General features: G+C 48.5%; 1 protein-coding gene across 1 annotated transcript in view; it reads right to left on the bottom strand.

Annotated features, from left to right (window-relative positions):
* Positions 1–14,939, bottom strand: part of ABR (ABR activator of RhoGEF and GTPase) — a 179,176-nt gene extending 164,237 nt beyond the window's left edge. Inside the window, exon 1 of the mRNA XM_001504257.7 lies at positions 13,761–14,939. Coding sequence (XP_001504307.4) covers positions 13,761–14,817 — 1,057 coding nt within the window. The 5' untranslated portion in view covers positions 14,818–14,939. The remainder of the gene's footprint in view (positions 1–13,760) is intronic.
* Between the last annotated feature and the right edge of the window lie 7,055 nt (positions 14,940–21,994).

Raw genomic sequence — 21,994 nt, 5'->3', positions numbered from 1 at the left:
GCTGAAAGGGTCAGCTATTCAGCACTAGCTGAGGATTTCTACATGTATTGTAGATCGTCCCATCTTTCAAGAAAAGCCAGAAATCTAGATTTTATGTAAAATCTCCTGATTTTAAATTGTTTCAATTTTGTTTTAACCCTCTGCAGCCCAAAACGAAGCATATCAGCAGACTACATGTAGCCCTGGGCCAGCCACTTGCCAACCCTGCTTTCAGAGCAGCTGTCTGCAAGGACCACACTGTCTTCTGCTTGTCCAAAGGCCCTGGGGAATTCTGGGTCTGGTCGCCAGAGGGGAGTCAACTCTGCACACAACAGCTCCTTCAGGCCGGCTGATAGGAATAATTAATTTCTGTTTCCTCTTGTCAGCCTACAAAGGTTACCAACAAGCCCAGCATTCAGGAAGCAAATCTGTGCCCTTCTGAGACAATGAGGACAGGCGTGGGGGATCCTGGGGGTGCTCAGGGAGCCCCATAATGAAGTCTGGCGCGGTGGCCTGTGTTCAAAGGGAGCCTGTGGATGCGGGCACGGGCCTGGCGGCCTCGGTGGGACCATCAGAGCGTCGGCGAGGCTCATTAGAGACAGGACGTTCTGTGGCTTTCCGCTGCTGTCAGCGGGAGAGGGCTCCGAATTCCACAAGATGCTTTAAAATAAAACAAAAAGGCGCAATTATGCAGCCAAACGAAGGCAAAGCAGCTGCATACAAAGCAGGGCTTTCTCCATAATAGGACCACAACCTCAGCCAGACAGTGGAGGCCTCACCTTCCTCCCCAGGCTGCAGCTGTGAGGCATCCGTAATTGGATGCTCCGCCAACCCAGCTCTTAGATTATTCAAACTGCAGGATTTCCAGAAGCCTCAGGTTTCAATTAAGGAGATGACCAGGCAACAGGATGAGCAAGATACCATTTTTCACCCTTACGGTCTATTTGAGCAACACATGTGGCCAAACCAGTAATGACTGTGATGAAAATAACAATGAAATTAACCAACTCACACTGTTTACCGTGTGTCAGGTGCTGTTCTATATTGAGTTATTTAATCTTCGCATCCACTTAATTAGGTGTTGATATCATATTATTATCACCCTCAGTCTATAGATACGGAAACTGAGGCACAAAAAATTTAAGTTAGGGGCTGGCCCCATGGCCGAGTGGTTAAGTTCGTGCGCTCTGCTTCGGCAGCCCAGAGCTTCACCAGTTCGGATCCTGGGCACGGACATGGCACTACTCATCAAACCATGATGAGGTGGCATCCCACATCCCACAGCTAGAAGGACCCACAACTGAAATACACAACTATGTACTGGAGGGCTTTGGGGAGAAAAAGGAAGAATAAAAAAAATCTTAAAAAAATAAAAAATAAAATGAACTATTGAAAAAAAAATTTAAGTTAGCTCAAGATCACATGGCAGTTAAGTGGCAGAGCTGGGATTCGAAACCAGGCAATACGATCCTAGAAAAGCCTGCTCCCAACCACGATACCAGTGGCTGTCTACATTTACACAGAGCTTACCATATGCCAGGCCCTGTGCTGCATAGTTCCTGTATATTATTTCATTTAATCTTTACAACACCAGGTGAAGGATAATCATCTCCCTTGTACAGAAAAGAAAATAGATTTATAAAAAGGTGAAGTGACTTGGTTAAGGGCACAAAATAAACAAGCAGCCTACAGCCTGGATCCAAACCCAATTTCCTCTGATTCAAAGACAGGCTCTTAACCATTAGTCAGTAGAGCGTCCCAGCTCATTTCACTTATTGGTGCTCATAGAGTGAGGCCTGTAAAGCCATCTACTCTGATCACCTTATTTCAGAGATGAGGAGCTGCAGGAGGGAGAGAGTAAGAGTTGGTTGTGAGGGGCTGGCCTGGTGGTGCAGCGGTTAAGTTCGCATGTTCCGCTTCTTGGTGGCCCGGGGTTCACCTGCCTGGATCCTGGGTGTGGACATGGCACCGCTTGGCGCCATGCTGTGGCAGGCGTCCCACATATAAAGTAGAGGAAGATGGGCATGGATGTTAGCTCAGAGCCAGTCTTCCTCAGCAAAAAGAGGAGAATTGACAGTGGTTAGCTTAGGGCTAATCCTCCTCAAAAAAAAAAAAAAAAAAGAGTTGGTGGTGAGAGGGAGTAGACCAACTTTGACCCCAAGAAGAGCTGGGTTCCAATCCTAGCTCAGTCCTTTAGTAGCTATGTGACTTGGGCAAGTGATTCCATGTTTCTAGACTTATTACTATAAATGGGAACACTAATACTTTGTCTCAGGTGCTGTACTGATTAAAGTATGTGAGTAATATAAACCTCTTCTCCTAAACACTAGTCAGATATCCCCAAATTACAGATCAATGGTCTCAAACTTTTGTTTACAAGCCTGTTCCTTATGATTTGAAATAATGGTGTAAATAGTGAGTAAGTTGTGAGGCTGGCCCCAAAAGCTAATTAACAAAGAACTTGGAGAATTGCATTGCACTTCCGGAACTTTTCTGAGTGTCACGCTGATTCCAAATGTGCAAAATCCCCAAGGAAACCACATTTCTCAGAGACTTGGGCAATCAGACATTTAGGCCTTCCACCCTGACAAATAAAGTTAATATGCTCCAGTACTAATAAATGACATCGCGGACAAAAAAAGGTTTCCATGGCTTTTAATTCTAGGATCCTTTTCACTATGTTAGTGATTTCATGATTTCGCCCCTGGAGCAGTGGACCGTGTTGTAAAGGCTTGTCAGGTTCCTTTGCGCAAACATCAAGATTGGTAATATACATCTGGTTTCATCTTGCAGGTTCTTAATTTTGGTTGCCATGGCTGGTGGTTTAACAGATATGCCTATGTGACCAGCTCCCCACAAGAGTCTCAAACCCTGAGACTCAAACAGATTTTCTCTGCGGAAGACACTCCACATACGTCTTTGCAGTTTGCTAGTAGACAGAAAGCGCTCCTGTGTGGCCTCGGACAAGGAAGGACACCAAAAGCCTGGGCTAGCCCACTCTGGAGTCTGTAGATACAAAGATTTTTCTTGCTGCCTTTGCTCTGTAGCCTCTGTTAAAATCTTAGCCATGAATATAATCTGCTATTGAGTTTTATAAATCCTAGTAAATCACTGAATGAAACAATGGTGAATAATTTAGCCATTTCTAACACTTTTTTTTCACATTTTTGAGACCCACCCTCTCATATACACATACAAACAGCCATGGTTATCATTTGGCCTTAGTGAAACAGGAACTTAGAGGTTTTGAGGAAAATTATTTGATTTCTGAGGCTCAGAAGAGCCATTCTTCTGTATGAGTATGTCAGGTGTCTGTATCAGTCAGGATAAACTAGGTAATGCTGTAGTAACAAACAGCACCAAATGTTTCAGTGGCTTAAAATAACGATGCTTTATTTCTCACTCTACTACATGTCCATTGAGGGTTGACTGGGAGCCCTGCTCTGTACTGCCCTCCCTCTAGGACCTAGGCTGACAGAGCAGTCACCATCCGGAACATTGTACATTGCAGTAGCAAAGGGAAAAGGGAGCTCTAATGGGTCTCATACCAGCATTAAATGCTCTGGTCCAGAAGTTGCACACATCACTTTCATTGAAACTCATTGGTTAGAACTAGGCATATAGTCCTACCCACTTTCAAGGGAACCAGGAATGTAACCCTACCTACCATGTTCCTGGAAAGCAAAGGGGAACCAAAATATTCAGTTTACAGCCCTAAGGACTAGCACAGGCCTCCATTAGCTGGGGAGGCCAGGTTTGAAGTATCAGCCTTTTTCTGCATTGCCCACCTCAGTAAACATCATACTCCCATCAGGAAGACAGGCACAAAATGGCAAGTTCTCAACTGTCAGGCAGGCGGACATGGCAGCAAGCTAGAAGGGCACAGGTCAGAATCACCTTGAGGCTTATGAAGTTTGAAAAGCCCACCACAGCCCTTGAGAATCACAGCTCTGGAATACGTCCTATCAATTAGTCCTACTGGTCCAAAAAAAGAAGGGAATGGGGAGAAAGAGATGAAGATAAAGGCAAAGAAGGAGAAGAGGAGGAGGAGAAAAAGAAACGTTTCTTTAAAGAGACCCCCCCCATAGTCTGCCCAGGCATTCCAAATCCCACAGATTTCTTACTTGAAAATGTACAGTCATTCTTTCAATTGTTCAATAAATACAACACGCCGGCATCGTGCTAGGGGCAGGGAACGTAGAATTAAAAGCAGTGGTCCCCTTCTAACACACACACACTTGAAGGGCTTAGAATCCAGTGCGGGGGGGGGGGGGGGGGGCGGGAAAGACAGGCAAACCATTTCAAACCGTTTTATAATTGCTCATTGAGTGCCTGTGCAAAGGTCAGGGGGCGGTCTGTGGGGTTGACGCTGGGCTGGTTTTCCAACAGCCATTCACAGGTCCCTCTCCCTTAACACTCTTTATAATAGAGGCTGAAGAGCTAAAACTCCTCATTCCCCAGTCCTCCTTGCAACTGATGATGGCCATGTGACGCGATGTTGGCCAGTAGTGTGAAAGTAGCAGTTGCTAGGTAGGGCTTGGTGTGGGGGTGGGGGTGGGGAGGAAGCTTTTTAAAGGGACAGAGAGCCTGTCCGATCACTTCAGTCTAATCTAATTAGATTTAGGAGCTGGAGAAACCACTTTGTCTTTAATGTGGGAGATAACCAGGGGCTGGAGGAGAAAAGCTGGAGGCAGAAGAATCGGTTAATGCAGTGGTTTAGGTCAGGGGTGATGAAATGACGTCTAGATATTCAGGAACATTTACGGAGTACTCCTATATGGCAGGCACTGTCACTTTCTGGGGCTACCAAGACAAACAAGACACAGGTCTGAACAGGGGACCCTCTCACCGTGCCAACCACAGCCACAGGGCAGGAAGGAGGCAGGCTTGTGGAACCTCAAGTTGGGGACGTTCTGCCCCCTGCCCCAAGTCCAGGAAACACAAAGAAGGCGGGGCGAGGCCCAGAGGACTTGAGGCCAGCCGGTTCTACAGCAATTCAAAGGGGCAGCTGGACCATCACAGCGATGGGAAGTGACTGAAGGAGCGGATGGTCTTTTTATGTACATATCTCACCCAAACGGGCCCTGATGTTCCCCCACATCTGGTCTAATTTTTTTTTTTTTTAAAGATTGGCACCTAAGCTAACATCTGTTGCCAATCTTCTTCTTTTTTCTTTTTTTCATTCTTCTCCCCCTAACAGATCGGTATATATTCTAGTTGTAGGTCCTTGTGGTTGTGCTATGTGGGACGCCGCCTCAGCACAGCCTGATGAGCCGTGCCATGTCCGTGCCGGGGGAACCCTGGGCCACTGAAGTGGAGCATGCGAACTTAACCACTCGGCCACGGGGCTGGCCCCTGGTCTAGTTATTTTAAATCACTGCATGTGGGAAATTAGAAAAGGAAACGGCACAGTCGTAAGAGAAGCCTAGACTCAAAAGCAGCCGCACCCCCTGCCCCATGAAAATGGTCCAAATTGGAGTGTGATGGCCGTACAACTTTGTGAATATACTAAACACCATGACTGTAGGCTTTAACAGGGTAATTTTATAGTATGTGAATTACCTCTCAATAAAATTAATTAATTTTTAAAATAGGAGAAAAAAATAACCCCACCACTTTGCCCTAAGGAAACCTAGGCTTGTTAATTCACCAGTCAGAACCTTAGTTTCCTCTTCTGCAAAATGAGAACAGTAGTTCTTACTTTATAATAAGAACAGAACAGTTCTGAATATCAAATAGGATCATGGAGGTTAAGCATTAACACGGTGCCTTACAGGGAGTAGGTGCTAAATATATTCTGGGTCCTTTCCTCCTAAGCGCCAATAAAAATTTTGAAACAATCATTTTCTCAGCAGCGGCAAGATGTGACATGAGCTCTAGGCAACCTCCCTTCAGACAGTCTCGTCTCAAGCAGACTAGAGCAAGGATCAGATAGGAAGACAGGAACGCGGCCTGAAGCGGATGCTCTCTGCGGAAGACTGCAGACTTACTCTGCAGCTACACGACGCAGAATAACAAGGGAGATTCACGTGGTGTAAATACAGCTACACGGACAGAGCCATGGCCGAGTCAGCTGGGCACAGAGATTTCTGCTTAGAATTCTAGTTTGGTATACAAACAGAGCCCAGTTTCCAAAATAGCCAAATCCACCCCAACACCTGGACAAGTAAGTCCGTGTGGCTACAATGCAGCCCTGATGTTGAGAGATGACTTATGCCCCGCTCTCTTGGCTGTGGTGCCTCAAAACCAGAACGAACCAAAAACAAACCTGACACAACCGGGATTGTCTAGCACAGTACCAAGTCAAGGAATTTATTTTTTTCATTGAGTTTCTCACTTGTGACTATTCCAGAATCAGCCGGGTACTTATCAACAGCCTGCCACGTGGCCAGGAGGGAGAAAAAGAAGGATAAGCCATGATCTCTGCTTTCAAGGAGCCAGCTAACCTCTTGGTCTGAGAGCAACACTTCACAGTAAACATACAAAAGGCATCGTGCCTTGCACAGAGCAGTGGTTCAGTTGTTATTTGTTCGCTGGGTCAATGAATTAATAGACGGCACAATAAGACAATTGTGCGAGCGTGGGGCTCACTCTAAGAACCACAAGATGGGTTGTAGTAGTTGGAAAAGGCTTGTGCCAGAAGCTGCTAGTTGCCTACTCGATATCAATTCTTCCATTTTTCCTTGTAACAAAGCCTCTGTTTTATTTGAGGTGGCCCTATGCCTAGATAAAATACTACATCTCCCAGCCTCCCTTGTAGCTAGAGGTGGCTAATGAGATCTAAACAGAGATTGTCAAGAAAAGCATCCAGGAAAGTGTCTTAAAAGCCAGACCAATAGCTACCACTCACTCTCAAGTCCTTCTTCCCTTTCTTCTAATTCTTGTCTGAAACATAAATATGATGGCTGGACTTCCAGCAGCTATTTTGGACCTTGAGGCAATCTTGAGGCAGAAAAGCAGAAAGACAAAAGAAGCTTGAATTCCTGATGATCATGGAGTCACCATACTCTCCTTGGACTGCTTACCTCTGGAATTCTTTTACATGAGAGATAGATAAACCTCTATCTTACTCAAGCCATTTTTTTCAGTTTTGTCACATGCGGTAAACTCATATCTTAACCAATACAAGCTTCCACGGAAAAGCTAGGCCTTAAAGGAAGAGTTGGCTTTGCGATTGGGGAAGTGGAGGTGGGAGGGCATCTCAAATGCCAGAAAGAGCACAGGAAAAGACGCTACTAGGAATGAGCACTGATGAAAGCAAGTGGGTAGAGGGTAGGAAACAAAGAGAAGTCAGATGATGGTTTTGCAGACGTCAGAGGAGACAGTGCCTGACCGGGGAAGAACCACAAAGGACCAAGAAAGCTTGTCTCCCTCTGAGGAACAAAATATCTCTGGACCTGGAATGGGGTAAGAAAGGAGAGAAAGAGGCAGATGAAGAGGCTTGGAGAACTTCACTGGATGAAGAGACGTGAATAAGAGCTGTGGCCTGGACCGGCCGACTGAGAATTCCTGGACTTGGAACAGTAACAAGAACACCATCGAAGCTTTATTAAACACTGATTTTCCTGGCCGTGTGCTCTGCCCCTTACACACATCCTCTCACCCAGGCTTCACAAGTCTAGAACAGAGGCCTCTCATTATCACCCCCGCTCGGCAGACAGGGAACCCTGAGGCTTAGAGAGGGGCAGTAACTTGTTCCACAGAAGCTTCACAACCCTGCATGCTGGGTCACATCAACTCCATTTTTCAAATGTGGAAAATATCGTACCACTATTTCAAAGCCAGAAAAGTGTATGAAGATCCTGACTTTAAAACGTAAAGATCCGGAGTCCATTTGCTTTGTGAACAGTCTCTTAACAAGAAAAACAGACTAGAGGAGAATAGAAAAGTTTTCGGGCTTGGTTGCATTGACTACTCGTAGAGGAGGAAGGAATTGTTAAACAAACCTACCCACACCCTCCGGGCCGCTGGCGAAGTGCTCATGAGGTGTAGACGGTGCTAAGAGATGGGGGAGGGGGGAGGGAGGCACGCACGGAAGACTCAAGCAAACAGTGAGGCAACGTCCACTCCAGTTACAAATGATACACAGCCAACCACTGGCTCATGTGTCTCAAATAGTTTCTTAATATCTCTCCACAACAGGGAATGGAAAAAAATTACTCTATCACAGCTAAGGCTGAAAATTCAATACTTTGAATTAAGTTATTCAGACACATCCAGTGAACACAAGGAATGCTTCCTGGAGCCAAAATCTCATTAGTCACTACCAGGAAGGGGCAAAAACCCATCAGGATACAAATGAGCTAGGTAACATGAGTACCTCAGTAGGAAATGCATTTCCCAGGAAGATTAAAAATAAAAAGTCTCCATCTGCAACCGGGCAGAAGCTGACGGCAGGGTCTCCCAAGGAGAGAAGTCAGGAATTCTACAGCTGGCCTGGGACAGCATGATAGGCTGGAATTTAAAGAGTGTCAGGGGTCGGTCCCATGGCCGAATGGTTAAGTTCGCTGGCTCCGCTTCGGCGGCCCAGGGTTTTGTTGGTTCGGATCCTGGGCGCGGACACAGCACCGCTCATCAGGTGAGCATTCCACATGCCACAACTAGGAGGACCCACAGCTAAAATATACAACTACGCACCGGGGGGATTTGGGGAGATAAAAGCAGAAAAAAAAAAAAAATTGGCAACAGTTCTTAGCTAGGGTGCCAATTTTAAAAATAAAATAAAATAAAGAGTGTCAGCTTTGTAAGACTAATCTGAGTTCAGATGCTGACTCCACCACCAGCTGTTTGACTTTGGATAAATTTCTTTAACTCTTCTAGCCTCGGCACCTTCATCTATAAAATGGGACTAATACTTTCCACCCACTGAGATGGCTGGGGCTAAATGAGGTGCTCTGCTGCTCGAGTGACTATGACTTTGATGGGACTCACATCTTTAGTGCTCTCTGCTTAACATTCCAGGCAAGAAAAGACTCTAGGAAATAAGGGAAAGAGCCTAAGTCTGGCTCCTAGCCCTGCCTTGAGGGCCATGAGCGTGTGACTTTGAGGTTACTTTTAGGGTTCCAGGGTCCTTATCTGTCTGAAGAGGGGCAGGAGTAGCCCCACTTCTCTTCTAGGCTCTCAAATGTCACTGAGGTTCTAAATAAGCCCTTAGTCACTCATTTCAGGATTTAACAAGTTGCCTGCTGGAAAGTTGTTTCTTTATCTAAAAACCTATGGTTTCTACCCCAGGAGCCAAATAACCAGTGAGAACCTTAAAGGTGGGTCACTGACTTCTGCAGTTTTGGCCCTTAACACAGACCTGGCATTAAGTAAGATCTCGATACGTCCTTGTTGAGTGGAACGGATGAGTGAATGAATTTCAAGGGCTAGCAAAAAGAGAGACCACTTGTCCTCCACTGAGCAAAGTTTAACGCAAGGAGAAAATGCTACCGATTTAAAATATTAATGATATTGACTTTGTCATCTGAACTAAAACCAGAATAGCAGATGAATAGTTGCTGCCAGTTGAAAGGATGCCTGACTCTAAAACCCACCTTTGGGCTTTGCTGGAAGAGAGCACCTTGGTCCACAAGGTGGGCACGTGTGCACAAGGAATGCATGGAACCCCGAAAAGGACATGTCATCCAACCTCTATGGCAGGCGTGGCACAGAAGCATGTCAACGTGAAAGGGAAAATACATGGTCTCTGTATGCAGACAGAGTGCCCAAAAGCACCCAGCTGATGAGGGGAGATCTAAAACCCAGCAGGCGGTCTGCTCACCTATGAGGCCACATCCACCCAGGAGCCCCATCGGCAGGCAGCTGCCCTAATGGTTGACCTCAGCAGCAGACAGACCGGGGTCTACTGGGGACTTTAGTGACAAAGAAAATAATAATGCATGCACATATGTAGACATACACACATACATTAAGTATGCACTTAATGGTCACTGTACACCAGGCGCTTAGCTAAACTTTTAAAATATTTTATTGTATTTAATCTTAATAACTACCCTGAGAAGTAGGTGCTATTATTTGAGGCAGCATAGCTTAGTATTTGAAAGCACGGACTCAGGAGTCAGACTGTCTGTGTTCAAATCCTTCTAAGCTGGTGACCGTAGGCAGGGTGGTTTAAGCTCTCTGGGCCTCAAGCTTCTCATATGTAACACGGAAATAAGAATAATGCCTGTTGCGTGGCATCAGTGAGTTAACTTGTGTAAAATGCTATGAACAGGAGCTGGCGCAAAGTAAGCCCTCAATAAGTGTTAGCTATATTCTCATTATGCCCATCTAACAGCCAGAGACTGAGGAGAGGTCAGTGGCTTGACCACACCCAGTCTCACACCCAGCGAGGGGCAGAGCCAGAGCGCACACACAGGATGTCTTCACAGCACGTGTGACCCAAACGTGGCCCCTTGTAGCTCTGCCAGCCCCACCACATTCACACCACCACCCTCAGCCTCCACTTCTAACCACACCAACACGGCCTAGTCTCTCCTGCTACCAAGGCTACAAGGTGCTAAAAGGAACATACTAAAAGAACTGGCATTCTAACTTATTTAAACTCTAACTTGGCTACAAGGGGTAGAAAAAAAAACCCAAATGTGTCTTGGGATGGGGATCTGCGCCTCATCTAAGAGAAACAGGCCCCTTTCCAAGGAGGGGAGCACCTCTGCCTCTGGGCCTTTTTATGAGAGGCCTCAGTGCGCTCTCTCCTTAAAACCCTGAGACAAACAAAGGCAAGCCTGGATTGCCCAATAAAACCTGACCTTCGGCTGAAGATCTCTGAACACAGATAATGCCCGTGATTGCTGGTGGAGAGAGAGGAACAACATCAGGGCCAATCCACCAAGAGATCCTCAAGAGCCAAGATTACACTCTGCCTCAGGTCCTGCCCTGCTGCCTGGAAGGTGCCAGAAAGAGCTGGAGCCTTGCTAGAAAAAACCACACACACCACAGAAAACCAACCCGTCTGTGATCCAGAATGACCCGGGAGGGGAAGCTCTGAACTGTCAACTCAAAGAAGACAACCTATAGTCGTGGTTAGTTAACATGAGGGGTGCTTGCTATGTGCCAGGACCTGTTCAAAGCCCTTTAGAAATAATATCCCATTTATTCCTCATGTCAATGGTACGAAGGAAGAGTGTTTATTAGCCCCATTTTACAGATGAGAAAACTGAGACACGGAAAATTCAAATAACTTTTCCCAACATCTCAAGCAGTCTAGCTTCAGAGCCCATGGTCTTTATCAGCATTTTCAATGCTTTTTGTCCAACCCATAGCAAGAACCTGTACGTAGAATATTCTACAACAGGACCCAGTATACACTCACATATTTTTGTATAATTAAACACAGATTTTAAAAAGAATAACATTCATCATTGCCATGCGCAGTGCACACTGATGTTTTCTATTCTATTCCATCCCATTTTAAAAAAGGATGTCATTCAACAAATACGTGGGGAGCAGCTAACATGTGTTAGACACTGTTCTAGGCTTTGGGGCTACATAGGTGAATGAAAGAGACAAAAATCTTTGCCCTCTTGAAGCTTGCATTTTACTGGAGAGAGAGTGAAAGAGCCACATGCAAAGTCTCAGCATCTGAGGTGGTAATTGGGTGCGTGCTTTGGAGACAAAGAATGCAGGCCAGCCACAGTGGCCGAGGAAGGCCTCACGATGCTTTCACTCCCCACTGCACTGATTTCAGTGGGCTGTCACCACCAGTGTGAAAACCCTTGCCCTTAATCCTTCTACTGTAGTGCCTTGTTGTATGTTTGAAGGCTCTTTCTCCTAGATTATGAGCACATGCACACATGTGTGTGAATATGTGCACATGTGTATACATGTACAGGCATGAGTGGATGTGTGTGCATGCACCTATGCATCTGCATGTCCACCCCCATTCACTTCCTCACTGGGGAGGTTCCGGAGACAGGAGGCGGGGCTCCCACAGGCAGCTGTCCAGAGGTTCCCTACACAAGCTTGCTCTGCACAGGGGTCCTGGAATGGGGCCTGAAACACAGCCCAGACGCTGCTAGCCAAAGACAGACATGTGCCCTGGCTGGAGTCTTCAGCCCAGAGGCGGGAGAATTTTTTTACCGTTGGTCCACCCTGAGGGGTCACGTTTTATAATTCGTTAGGACAGATGGAACACTAATTCCTGATCTGATCAACGTGCTCTGTGTGCTAGAGTGCCCTGAAGGAAAGAAGAGACAGCACAGAAATAAACATCACTCCCTAGGGAAAATCTAGTGCATTGGGATCACCTGGCAGGGTGATAGATGTGGGTCTGGGGGGAGGTGGGATTGGAGCCAGCTCGGAAGCACCTCTGGGCCACTTGGGTAGCCTCCACTGAGGGCATTTGGAACTTGGCACTAGAGTGAAATCTTCAGACTCTTCCTTTAAGTTAAAGGGGCACATAAAAATATTACTGGCATGGGCAGCAAAAGTATTACCTACGGGAAAAGCAGCCAATATCTGCTAATGAATAAGTGTAATTGATCACGACAGATGACTCAAGGAACCTTCAGAATGTGCTTTTAGCAAAATGGACAGTTTTTCATTCAAATGTAAACCCACCTAGATAAGATCTAATAATGGAGATTTTGGAACAATCCCAGCATCGGTGATTTCTTTTTTTTTTAATCTCCTTCACTGAGCAGGAAGGCATCTTAAGTTCCTGGTCATAGCTTCACCCAACCAGACACCAATTTATGCTTTCCCTGTGGCTGAGGAGGCCCTGACAGTCCCTGGGACAGCAAGGAAGGAGTCACAGGCCACCCCACATCCCTATCTGTCCTTTCCTCCTTAGCCTCATTCCTACTCCCCGACCTATGAGGAGCTGGCTGGCTGGGAGACATTCAGTTTAATGCAACCATCCATTTATTCAAGAAAAATTTATTGAGCTCTTACTATGTGCAAGTCACCATGGGGACTACCACAAGGGGATTCAAAGATGGCTAAGACCAGGTCCTGTCCTCAGAAGAGAGCGCAGACGTGAGGGGAAACAACCAACGACAGGAGCCCCCAGTGGAGGTCTCAGCTCACTCCACCAAGCACTTAATCTTTCTGAGCTTCGGTTTCCTCCTTTATCAAATGAAGGCACTGCACTAGATATGATCTCTGGGCACCAGGCCAGCTTGAAAACTCTATTCCCCTTCCCAGGCAGGCTCCTCGGCTCCTAGGAAGCTGAGGATCAGGTGCAGCCTTCTAGGAAGGGGGCAGTCAGCAAAGGGAGGGGCTGGTGAGGATGATGGACCTTTCCCTGAGTGAGAGGCTCTTTCAGCTTGACCTGCATGCAAAATACAGGCTGGAGAAAGATGAGAGAGAAGTTCAGAAAATTAAGTGCAAGATTTCGACTTCCGTATCAAGGAATCTGGGGGAAAATGGGGAGCCACTGGAGTTTGTGCACTGAAGGATGCTCTCGGTGTGGCAAAGGAATCTGACCGACCCGTGGAGGATCAGCTGGAGGGGGACGGGGTGGTGATGTTGCAACAGCGCAGAAAGGCTGAGGCCTGAAGCGAAAGATTCCTTCCGTGCTCTGGTCCAGCGCACCATTCCATCACCCGTGCCAGCCGCACAGCGCTTGTTTTCATAAACTCGCCCAAGCCGAAATCACTTTGCAAGATCTTTTTTAAAGTCCCACAAGTGGCTTCAAGGTAAACAAGCAAATCTTATCTCCCTTCTTCCCAGGCGCCTGAGATTAAACAGGACCAACAAGGTATGCCAGGGAGGGGTGTAGGAAGCGGCCATCAGCCACCGGGATGCCAAGGCAGGGATCTAGAGAGGGGCGCGCCTACCTGCAGAGGAGCCGTCCTCGTGGTCCGAGCTGTTGCGGCTGCAGTCGCTGCCCCTCTCGGGCGAGCTGTGGCTGGGCGAGTCCCGCTCCGGCACCCGCAGGAACCGCTTGCGCCGCCACGGGGGGAGGTGCTCGCGAGCCCCGCGCCGGGGGGGCTCCTCTGCAGCCAGGGGCGAGCTCCGCCCGTCCTTGGCCTCCGCCTCCAGCTGCTCCAGGTCGTGGCTCCGGCGTTGCTGCCGCCAGCCCCCGGGGAGCAGGTGCATCCAGCGATGGGGGCTGCACGCCCGCACCGGCTTTTCTGCCTCATCTCGGGTCCCGAGCCGGTAGGGGGCCACGAGCAAGTGGCTGAGGACGAATTTCTCGTTCAATTCCACCATCTCGAAGTCGTGGTCACTGCTGTCGCCCCCATCGTCCGCGCCGGAGGCGTCGGGCTCTCCCTCCTCCGAGCTCCGCCCCTCGTGGGTCCTGGAGGACAGCTCCTCGCCGGGGGCGCTGGGAACCGTGCCATCGTGGCCGGGGGGCGCACAGTCCTCCCGGGGAGTGAAGAGGAGGCGAGGCTGCAGCAGCTGCTGGTGGATGGCGGCGGTCAAGCTGCGCACGGCGCCCCCTGTCCCCGCCGCCCCGGGCCAGGTGGGAAGGTCCAGGCACACGGAGGAGAGAGGCTCGGCTTTCGCGGCCGCCTCCGGGGGAGGGGGCGCAGGGCCCGGGGGGTCTCCGCCGCCGCCGCCGCCGCCTGCGGGGCCCTCCTCCCGGCGCGGTGGCGGCGCGCGCTCCGGCCCGGCAGGCGCCGGCCCCTCTGCCGCCTCTCCCGCGCTGCCGCCGCCCCCGCCCTCCAGGGGCCCGCCGGCGAGGTCCCGCTTCTCCCCGGCCAGGGCCGCCTGCAGGTAGGACACTTTGAACTTCTCCTCGGCCAGCACCTGTTGCAGCCGCTTCAGGTTGAGTTTGCAGCGCTCCAGCTCCCGCTCCATGTCCAGCACCGAGTCCAGCCGCATGACGGGGGCCTCCTCCCCGGGGAACTCGGCCCGCCAGTGGCGCTCAAAGTCCTGAGGGTCCCACATGCCGGGCGCCCCCTCGGGCCTCCGGGGCCCAGCTCGTCCGGCGCAGCGGGCTGGGGTCGCGCCCGCCTCTCTCCGGGAAGCCCGCGCTGGCGCAGTCGGCTGTCCTTCGCTTCAGCCCCAGCAGAGAATCAGAGAAAAAATAAAGTTTTTCCCCTTCCGCCCTCGTGCCTTTTTTTCTTCTTCTGGGTTTCGCCTCCCTGACGTAAGCGGCTACCCGCAGCGGAGGCGGGCGCCGGGGGCCCTGGGCCCGCCCTGGTCTGCAGCCCCCGCCGCCGGCCCGGGCGCCCCGCGGGCTCGGGCGTACGGAGAGCCGGGCGGGCGCGGAGCCTCAGGCGCCTGGCCGGGGCCCGCTGGCGCGCCTCGGAGCGGCGCCGGAGGCTGGGAGAGGGCCGCAGCGGGGCAGGCCCGCGGCGCTGCCCACCCCAGAGGCGCCGGCGACGCTCGGAGCTGGACGCGGGAGGCCCGGCTCGCCCCTTCCCGGCCAGGCGGGCTGCGCCGCTCCCGCCGCCGCGCGCTGTGGGCGCGGGCTCCCTGCACCCGAGCGCGGGCCCGCGCGGCCGAGGGAGGCGGGAGCCCCGGCGAGGGAGCGCGCGGGGGCGCCCTGGGCCCCAGCCAACCCGCCGCCGCCCGGCTTTCCGCAGCCTCGCCTGCCCGGGCTCCGGGCGGCGCCTCGGACCAAGAAGGAAAAGGTGGGGAAAGGCGATGTGGCGCGGCAACGAGGGCAGGTGTCGAAGGGAGCCGGCTGCTGTCCGGCGGGGCTGTCCTTTGCCCGGATTATTGAGCGCCTTGAACTAACTTGTCCAAGATCGCAGAGTTGTCTGATCCAAAATCGAGGATAAACTTTGGCGTTTTGGAGTCCCTTTGAAGTATTCTCTCTGCTGCTCACTAGAGCTTCCCGGAGGAGAAATAGACAAGGGTGACAGATCCAAGGGGCCCTGCTAGAGGCCCCTGTGACTTCAAAGCTGATGGTACTCCCGTGTGACTGAGTCAAACCATGACTGCAAGGGCCTTAGACGCCTGGGCGTCTAAGAGGACCCTCCACTCCACCTCCTCCTTGTGGCCTGAACAATTCCTCTAGGCAGGGAAAGAAGGAGGAGCTGGGGACGGCCGTCTGGGCTGGCGCTCGCGGTGGGGTGGATGGTGGGGCTCGCGCTTCGCCCTCTCCTCCACACCTGGCTGCACCACACTTTTCCAGGATCTTGGGTGAGGTCCCACTGTCTGCCAGGAGAGGTCGTGATAAACTGTCTCGTGCTGGCCGCAAGAGGGGACCTTATCTGTCGTTCACATTTCCTTCATCTTAAGGATGAGGAAATTGATACTCTAAGAGACTAAGTGACTTGGAGCCGCATTCTTCCGGTCCACAATGCCCTTTGGGGACTGGAGCTAAACTCAGTGACTCCTTCTCTCCAGCCACCTGCCACTTGCTTTTCCCCTGAACCATCTGAAAAGGCCATCCTCCCACTTTTCAGCCCCTTTCAATCCGCCCCTCAAGGCTGGATATTGGGAAGATACCAGGAAGATATTTCTCAACCACAAGTAAGATAGTGCCTTGCTTTTGCTTAGAACCCTTCAGTGGCTTCTCATCACCTACAGGGTGGAATCCAGACTCCTCTGCATGACACAGGAAGTCCTCCCACATTAGGTCTCTGCCCACCTCACTCCCTTTCTTTTGTGCAACTCTATGCTGTCCCCAAAGACCTCTCGCTCTTTTCTGGTGCTTTGTCCTCTTCCTTGGAACTCCTGTCCCTACACACAGGCACAACTCCCCACTGCCTGGGGGACTCTAACCCTCCTTTAAAGACCCAGCTAAAGAATCTCCACCTCTGAGAAGCCTTTCCTGGCCCCTCCCCTCTTCTTTGTGTCACCCCTCCATCTTGTGTCTTAGTCTTTGCCCTTGTTCCACTTTATTCTAATTATTAGTGATATCTTCTGTTTCTCCTACTTTCAGAAGCCTTCAAGGGCAGGGCCTGTGGCTTTCCCACTTTTGTATTCCCGCTGCTTCTTGCAGTGTGTGATAGAGAGCTAACTGATAATTATTGAATGAAAGACATGAGTGAAGGAAGGAAGGAACAGACAGATGAAGGAATCCCCAGCTTGCAGTCTCAGATGTGCCTCCCACAGAGGCTTTTCAACTCTGGAATTTCCTTCCCTGACAAAGTCTGTGTTTACTCATTTTCCCAATATCCCTTTTTCCTCCTCCTTCTTTTTTTTTTTTTTTTTTAAATCTGGTATGCCACTGGCGTGACTCATCGCAGTGTCTGTTTTTGTGCCTGACTGCTGTGGGGGAATGGATATGTTTTAAAACACATTATTTGCATATTTCCCAGTTTGTCTGATTTCTCAATCCTTCACCTGGTTCCTTGTCAGTTTTCTCTCCCACCTTAGCATCATACTTTGTCCCTACCTCCCAGAGGCTGCCAGTCTCCTTTGTCCACTGGGAAGGACTGAGGAGCTCTCAATGCCTACAAACAGCCCGTACAGGGGTATTCCATCCAGAGGAGTCCACAAGCACCTTGGCCTCTGTTAAGATTTCAGGAGAGAGAAATGTGGCAGAGCAGGGATGGATGGCCATAGTCAACAGCATATTGATTGAAAGATGTTTCAATACGTATATTGAAAAGCACAAAGGGAAAAAAAAAACCCTATGAGTTACTATAAGTATCAATTTCTGAATTTGTAAGTTCCCTGGGAGCATAGTTTCAGCTCTGTCCTTTAATTAAAGCAGCAATATGATTCCCTTTGGTCCCAGGAAGTTGTTACCAATACCACTAATTTTTTCCATGAGGACCAATATAGCTGGAAATGCCAGCATACGTCTTCTGTGAACAGATCCCAAGAGCAAACTTCATTGTCTCCAGCTGGTGGATAGTTCAGCTTTATTACTTGGCTTTGGGTCATCACAGGGGCAGGGGCAGAGTGGCTGACAGTTATTGAGTCCACACTTCTAGTCGCCATACAGTTTTGATCTCGTCTAATTCCTCACAACAACCCTGTGTAAAGAAGGTATTATTGTTGCTACTTCAGAGAGAGAGAGAGAGAGAGAGAGAAATGAAAGATCAAAGAGGTTAGAGGTCACATAGCTAATCTGCTGGGTGTTAAAGCCCAGCTTTGCAAGCGCTTGGCTCAGGTGCATCTGTCATTAGCATTCATTCATTCAATAAATATTTGTTGAGCACCTACTAGGTGCCAGGGCCTGGCAAATAAAGTTTAAACTTTGTAACCCAGCATGTATGACACTTCACAATGGATCCTCTGACCCCAGCCTACTTGTTCAACCCCGTTTCCTGAATTTCTTCCGCCTGCTGCACCCATTCAGCGCCTTAATCTGAGTGACCCTCTGAGCAGATGCCTTTTGTGTCCCATGACACCTCCCTTTGGTCCATCTCGGATTTCTGCTGCAGCTGCAGCTGCATTGGACAGTTCCCATGGGCTGCAGGGGTCTCGCCTCAAGCACACCCCTACTACTCTCCACTTTTCTGTCCTAGGGTTTTTCTCAAAGTCACAAAGCTCTCAAGGGCATCCCAGATGGAAGCTTCCATGGGCACCCCATAACCAGTGGAAACGCGAGCTGGTTAGTAAGTGCCCCAGGCTCCTGTCTTCGGAGGGCATTTCTGAGGTGTGCTCTCTGTGGTTGCTCAGTGGTCTCCAACAGGAAGAGCCCCAGTTGTTCACAGTGATCGCCAATCCATAACAAGCTATTTATTGGCTTTCCCTTGTTGTCCGTCTCCCTCTCCTTCACTCCTGCTTCCTGGGATAATCTCCCGGCTAAAGCACTTGCATCAGGTCCTTGTGTCCATCCCTGCTTTCCTCTCTGGTTCCCCCACGAAGACACCCTCCAGCCTCCCCATGCCCTCGCTGACACAGCCGCACAAGGCACTTCACCATCCCCTGGTGACTCCTTAGTCTCTCATGACTTCCTTCATCGTGCTGCTTCCTCCTTTACCTGGTGAGGTTGCGGGGGAGGAAGAACATTTCCTCTACCCAGTGGGTCCTTCTGGCTGGGCTACGAATTAAATTGACATGAGACAGAATAACAGGAGAAAATCAAACAAAGCTTTATAACGTGTATACATAGGAGGGACTCAGGAAAACTGAGTACCTTGTCAAAATGGCAGAGGTTCTCATCTTAAATACCATCCTCAGCTACAGACAAAGGAGGATGTTGGGGGTGGGGGGAGTCAGTTACAGGAGATTACCAGAAAAGTACAGTAAATGAGAATAAGGTTATTATGCAGATTTAAGTCCTTGCTTTCTGCGTTGATAAGAGTTTCTAGAGATAAGGTCATCCCCCCTTCTTCCTGGTACTGAGAGAGACAGCTTTACAGATGGAGATTTCCCCTACCAATGTAAATGTCTCTAACAAAGGGTAAATTCTACTTTTCAGAGCTTCTCCCATTTCTGTAGTTTTTAAAAGTAACCAGTGCCAAATAATCCTCATGCCAAAGAGACAGATTTTGGGGTGGCCAATTCTGATGTGCCACGAGATCCTTTTTCGTTTGTCAAAGCCCAGCTCACCTATGACTTTTGGCCCTGGGTCCAGTTAGGCATGCTTCTCTACAAAGGGATTCACCTTGGTTCCAGCACCAGTCATATCACACTACAATTAATTCCATGGCTCCTTGAAGAAATCCTGGCTCTGGCCAGCTTGCACCTCTCATTCCTTCAGCTGCCACAGACCCTAACAGAGTCAGTGCTTCATACGTGTCTGCTGAATGAATGACTGATGAATGAATGAATGATTAGGACTTCACCTGGACTTTTTTTTACCTCTACCTCATGCTGCCTTAAAGCTGGACCACTCTTACCCAAAGAAAGAGTGGAAAGACACCTCTGAAAGTCATGCTGCCCAGAGCTCCACTTTTTAAAATACTCCTTTAGATTAACAAGCAGCCTCTATGGAAATATAAAACTTGGCTATCAGTCATTCACACCTCAGTGTGAACTGTCCTCTCCCTCACTTTCTCTGGGGCTATCTGAGGTTAGTATGAAAGGGCTGGGGATTTGGACTAGAGAGGAGAATGGAAGCAGAGTGCAGCCAGGAGGAGGGTAACCTGGGGAGGAGTGAGCTGGCGTGGGATCTGCAACGGCCCCTCCCTTTGAGTACCTTCTCCACCGGGCAAGCCTCCTCTAATGGAGGAGTTCTCCTCACTACAGATTAGAATAACCTGGGATAGCTATTAAGACTAGCCAGGGAGCCAGCCAGGTGGCATGCAGTGGTTAAGTTTGCACATTCCGTTTGGGCGGCCTGGGGTTCGCCGGTTTGGATCCTGGGTGCAGACATGGTGCGGCTCATCAAGCCATGCTGTGGTAGGCGTCCCACATATAAAGTAGAGGAAGATGGGCATGGATGTTAGCTCAGGGCCAGTCTTCCTCAGCAAAAAGAGGAGGATTGGCTGCCGATGTTAGCTAAGGGCTGATCTTCCTCAAAAAAAAAGAAAAAGACTAGGCAATCTTGGGCTTCCTCCAATGCCAATTCATTCAGAATCTCAGGAATGGAACCCCCCATCAGCATTTTATTTATTTATTTTTTAGGTTTATTGAGGCATAATACAATAAATTTATTTATTTTAAGTATGCAGTCTGATAAACTTGGGTGATTGCAAGCAGTCGTGTAATCACCGCAATAAACAAGATATGGAACAACTCCATCACCTTAAAACATTCTCTCCTGCCCTCTTGCAGTCATTCCCTTTTCCTGACTCCCAGTCCCAAGCAACCATAGTTTTCTATAATTGCCATCACTACAGTTTTGCTTTTTCTAGAATTTTCTATGAATGAATGTAGTCTTTGGTGTTTGAATGCTGAAACTTAGCATAATGTTTTTGAGCTTCATCTATATTATGCATATTTATTTCTTTCCTTACCTCCCCCTCCCACCAGGGTCAAGAATAGTCATTTTAATGTACTTTATCGCATTCAACCTTCATCATAGTGCTGTGAGAGACCTATTATCACCATCTTGCAGAAAATCAATTATGGTTTGATGAGATTAAGAGAGTTGGTAAAGGTTACATAATTCCTTTCTTTTTATTGCTGAATAGTATTCCATACTATGAACACACCCTCATTTGTTTATCCATTCTCCAGTTGATGGACATTTGGGTTGTCTTTGTGTGGACATGTTTTCATTTCTGTCAAAGATATGTATAGGAATGGATTGTTGGGTTATAAGACAACTACATATTTAATTTTATAAGATACTGCTACACAGTGTTTTCTGAAGTGGCCGTACTTTTCTCCATTACCACCAGCAATGCATGAGAGTTCTGTTGCTGTACACCCTCATCAACACTTAATGTTGTCAATCTTTTCATTTTAGCCAATTTAGAAGATGTGTAATGGTATTTCATCATGGTTTTAATTTGCATTTCCCTGATGATTAGTGATGTATAGCATCTTTTCATGTGATTATTGGCTATTTGTATATCTTCTTTGTGAACTGTCTGTACAAATCTTTTTTTCATTTTTTATTGGATGTTTGTCTTCTTGTAATTAAGTTGTAATCGTTCTTTATATAGTTTTCTTTTTTTTTTTTTTTTTTGAGGAAGATTACCCCTGAGCTAACATCTGCCACCAATCCTCCTCTTTTTGCTGAGGAAGACTGGCCCTGAGCTAACATCCATAACCATCTTCCTCTACTTTATATGTAGGATGCCTGCCACAGCATGGCTTGACAAGCAGTGTGTAGGTCCACACCTGGGATCCGAACCAGCAAACCCCAGGCCGCCGAAGTGGAATGCTCAAACTTGACCACTGTGCCACCAGGCTGGCCCCTCTTTATACTCTTTATTCAAGCCTTTTGTCAGATATGTGTTTTGCAAACATTTTTCCCCTAGTTTGTAGCCTGCTTTTTCGTTTTCTCATCTGTGACTTTTGAACACTGAATGTTTTTTATTTTGATGAAGTACATTTTATTGATTTTTTAATAGTTTGCACTTTTTGTCTTGTTTAAGAAATCTTTGCTTAATCCAATGTCATAAAGATGTCTCCTATGTTTTCTTCTAGAATTTTAATAGTTTTAGGTCTTATATTTCAGTCTCTAATCCACTTTTACTTAATTTGGGGGTAGGATTTAGCATAAGGGTAAAGGCTATTTTTTTCCATGTGAATATCCAGTTGTTATAGCGCTATTCAGTTAAAAGACTCTTTTCCCCCAACAAATTACTTTGGCAGCTTT

Source organism: Equus caballus, chromosome 11 (genome assembly GCF_041296265.1).
Source record: "Equus caballus isolate H_3958 breed thoroughbred chromosome 11, TB-T2T, whole genome shotgun sequence".
Classification (NCBI taxonomy): domain Eukaryota; kingdom Metazoa; phylum Chordata; class Mammalia; order Perissodactyla; family Equidae; genus Equus; species Equus caballus.
The sequence above is the reverse complement of the archived record's forward strand: the minus strand, read 5'-3'. Positions and strand labels throughout refer to the sequence as shown.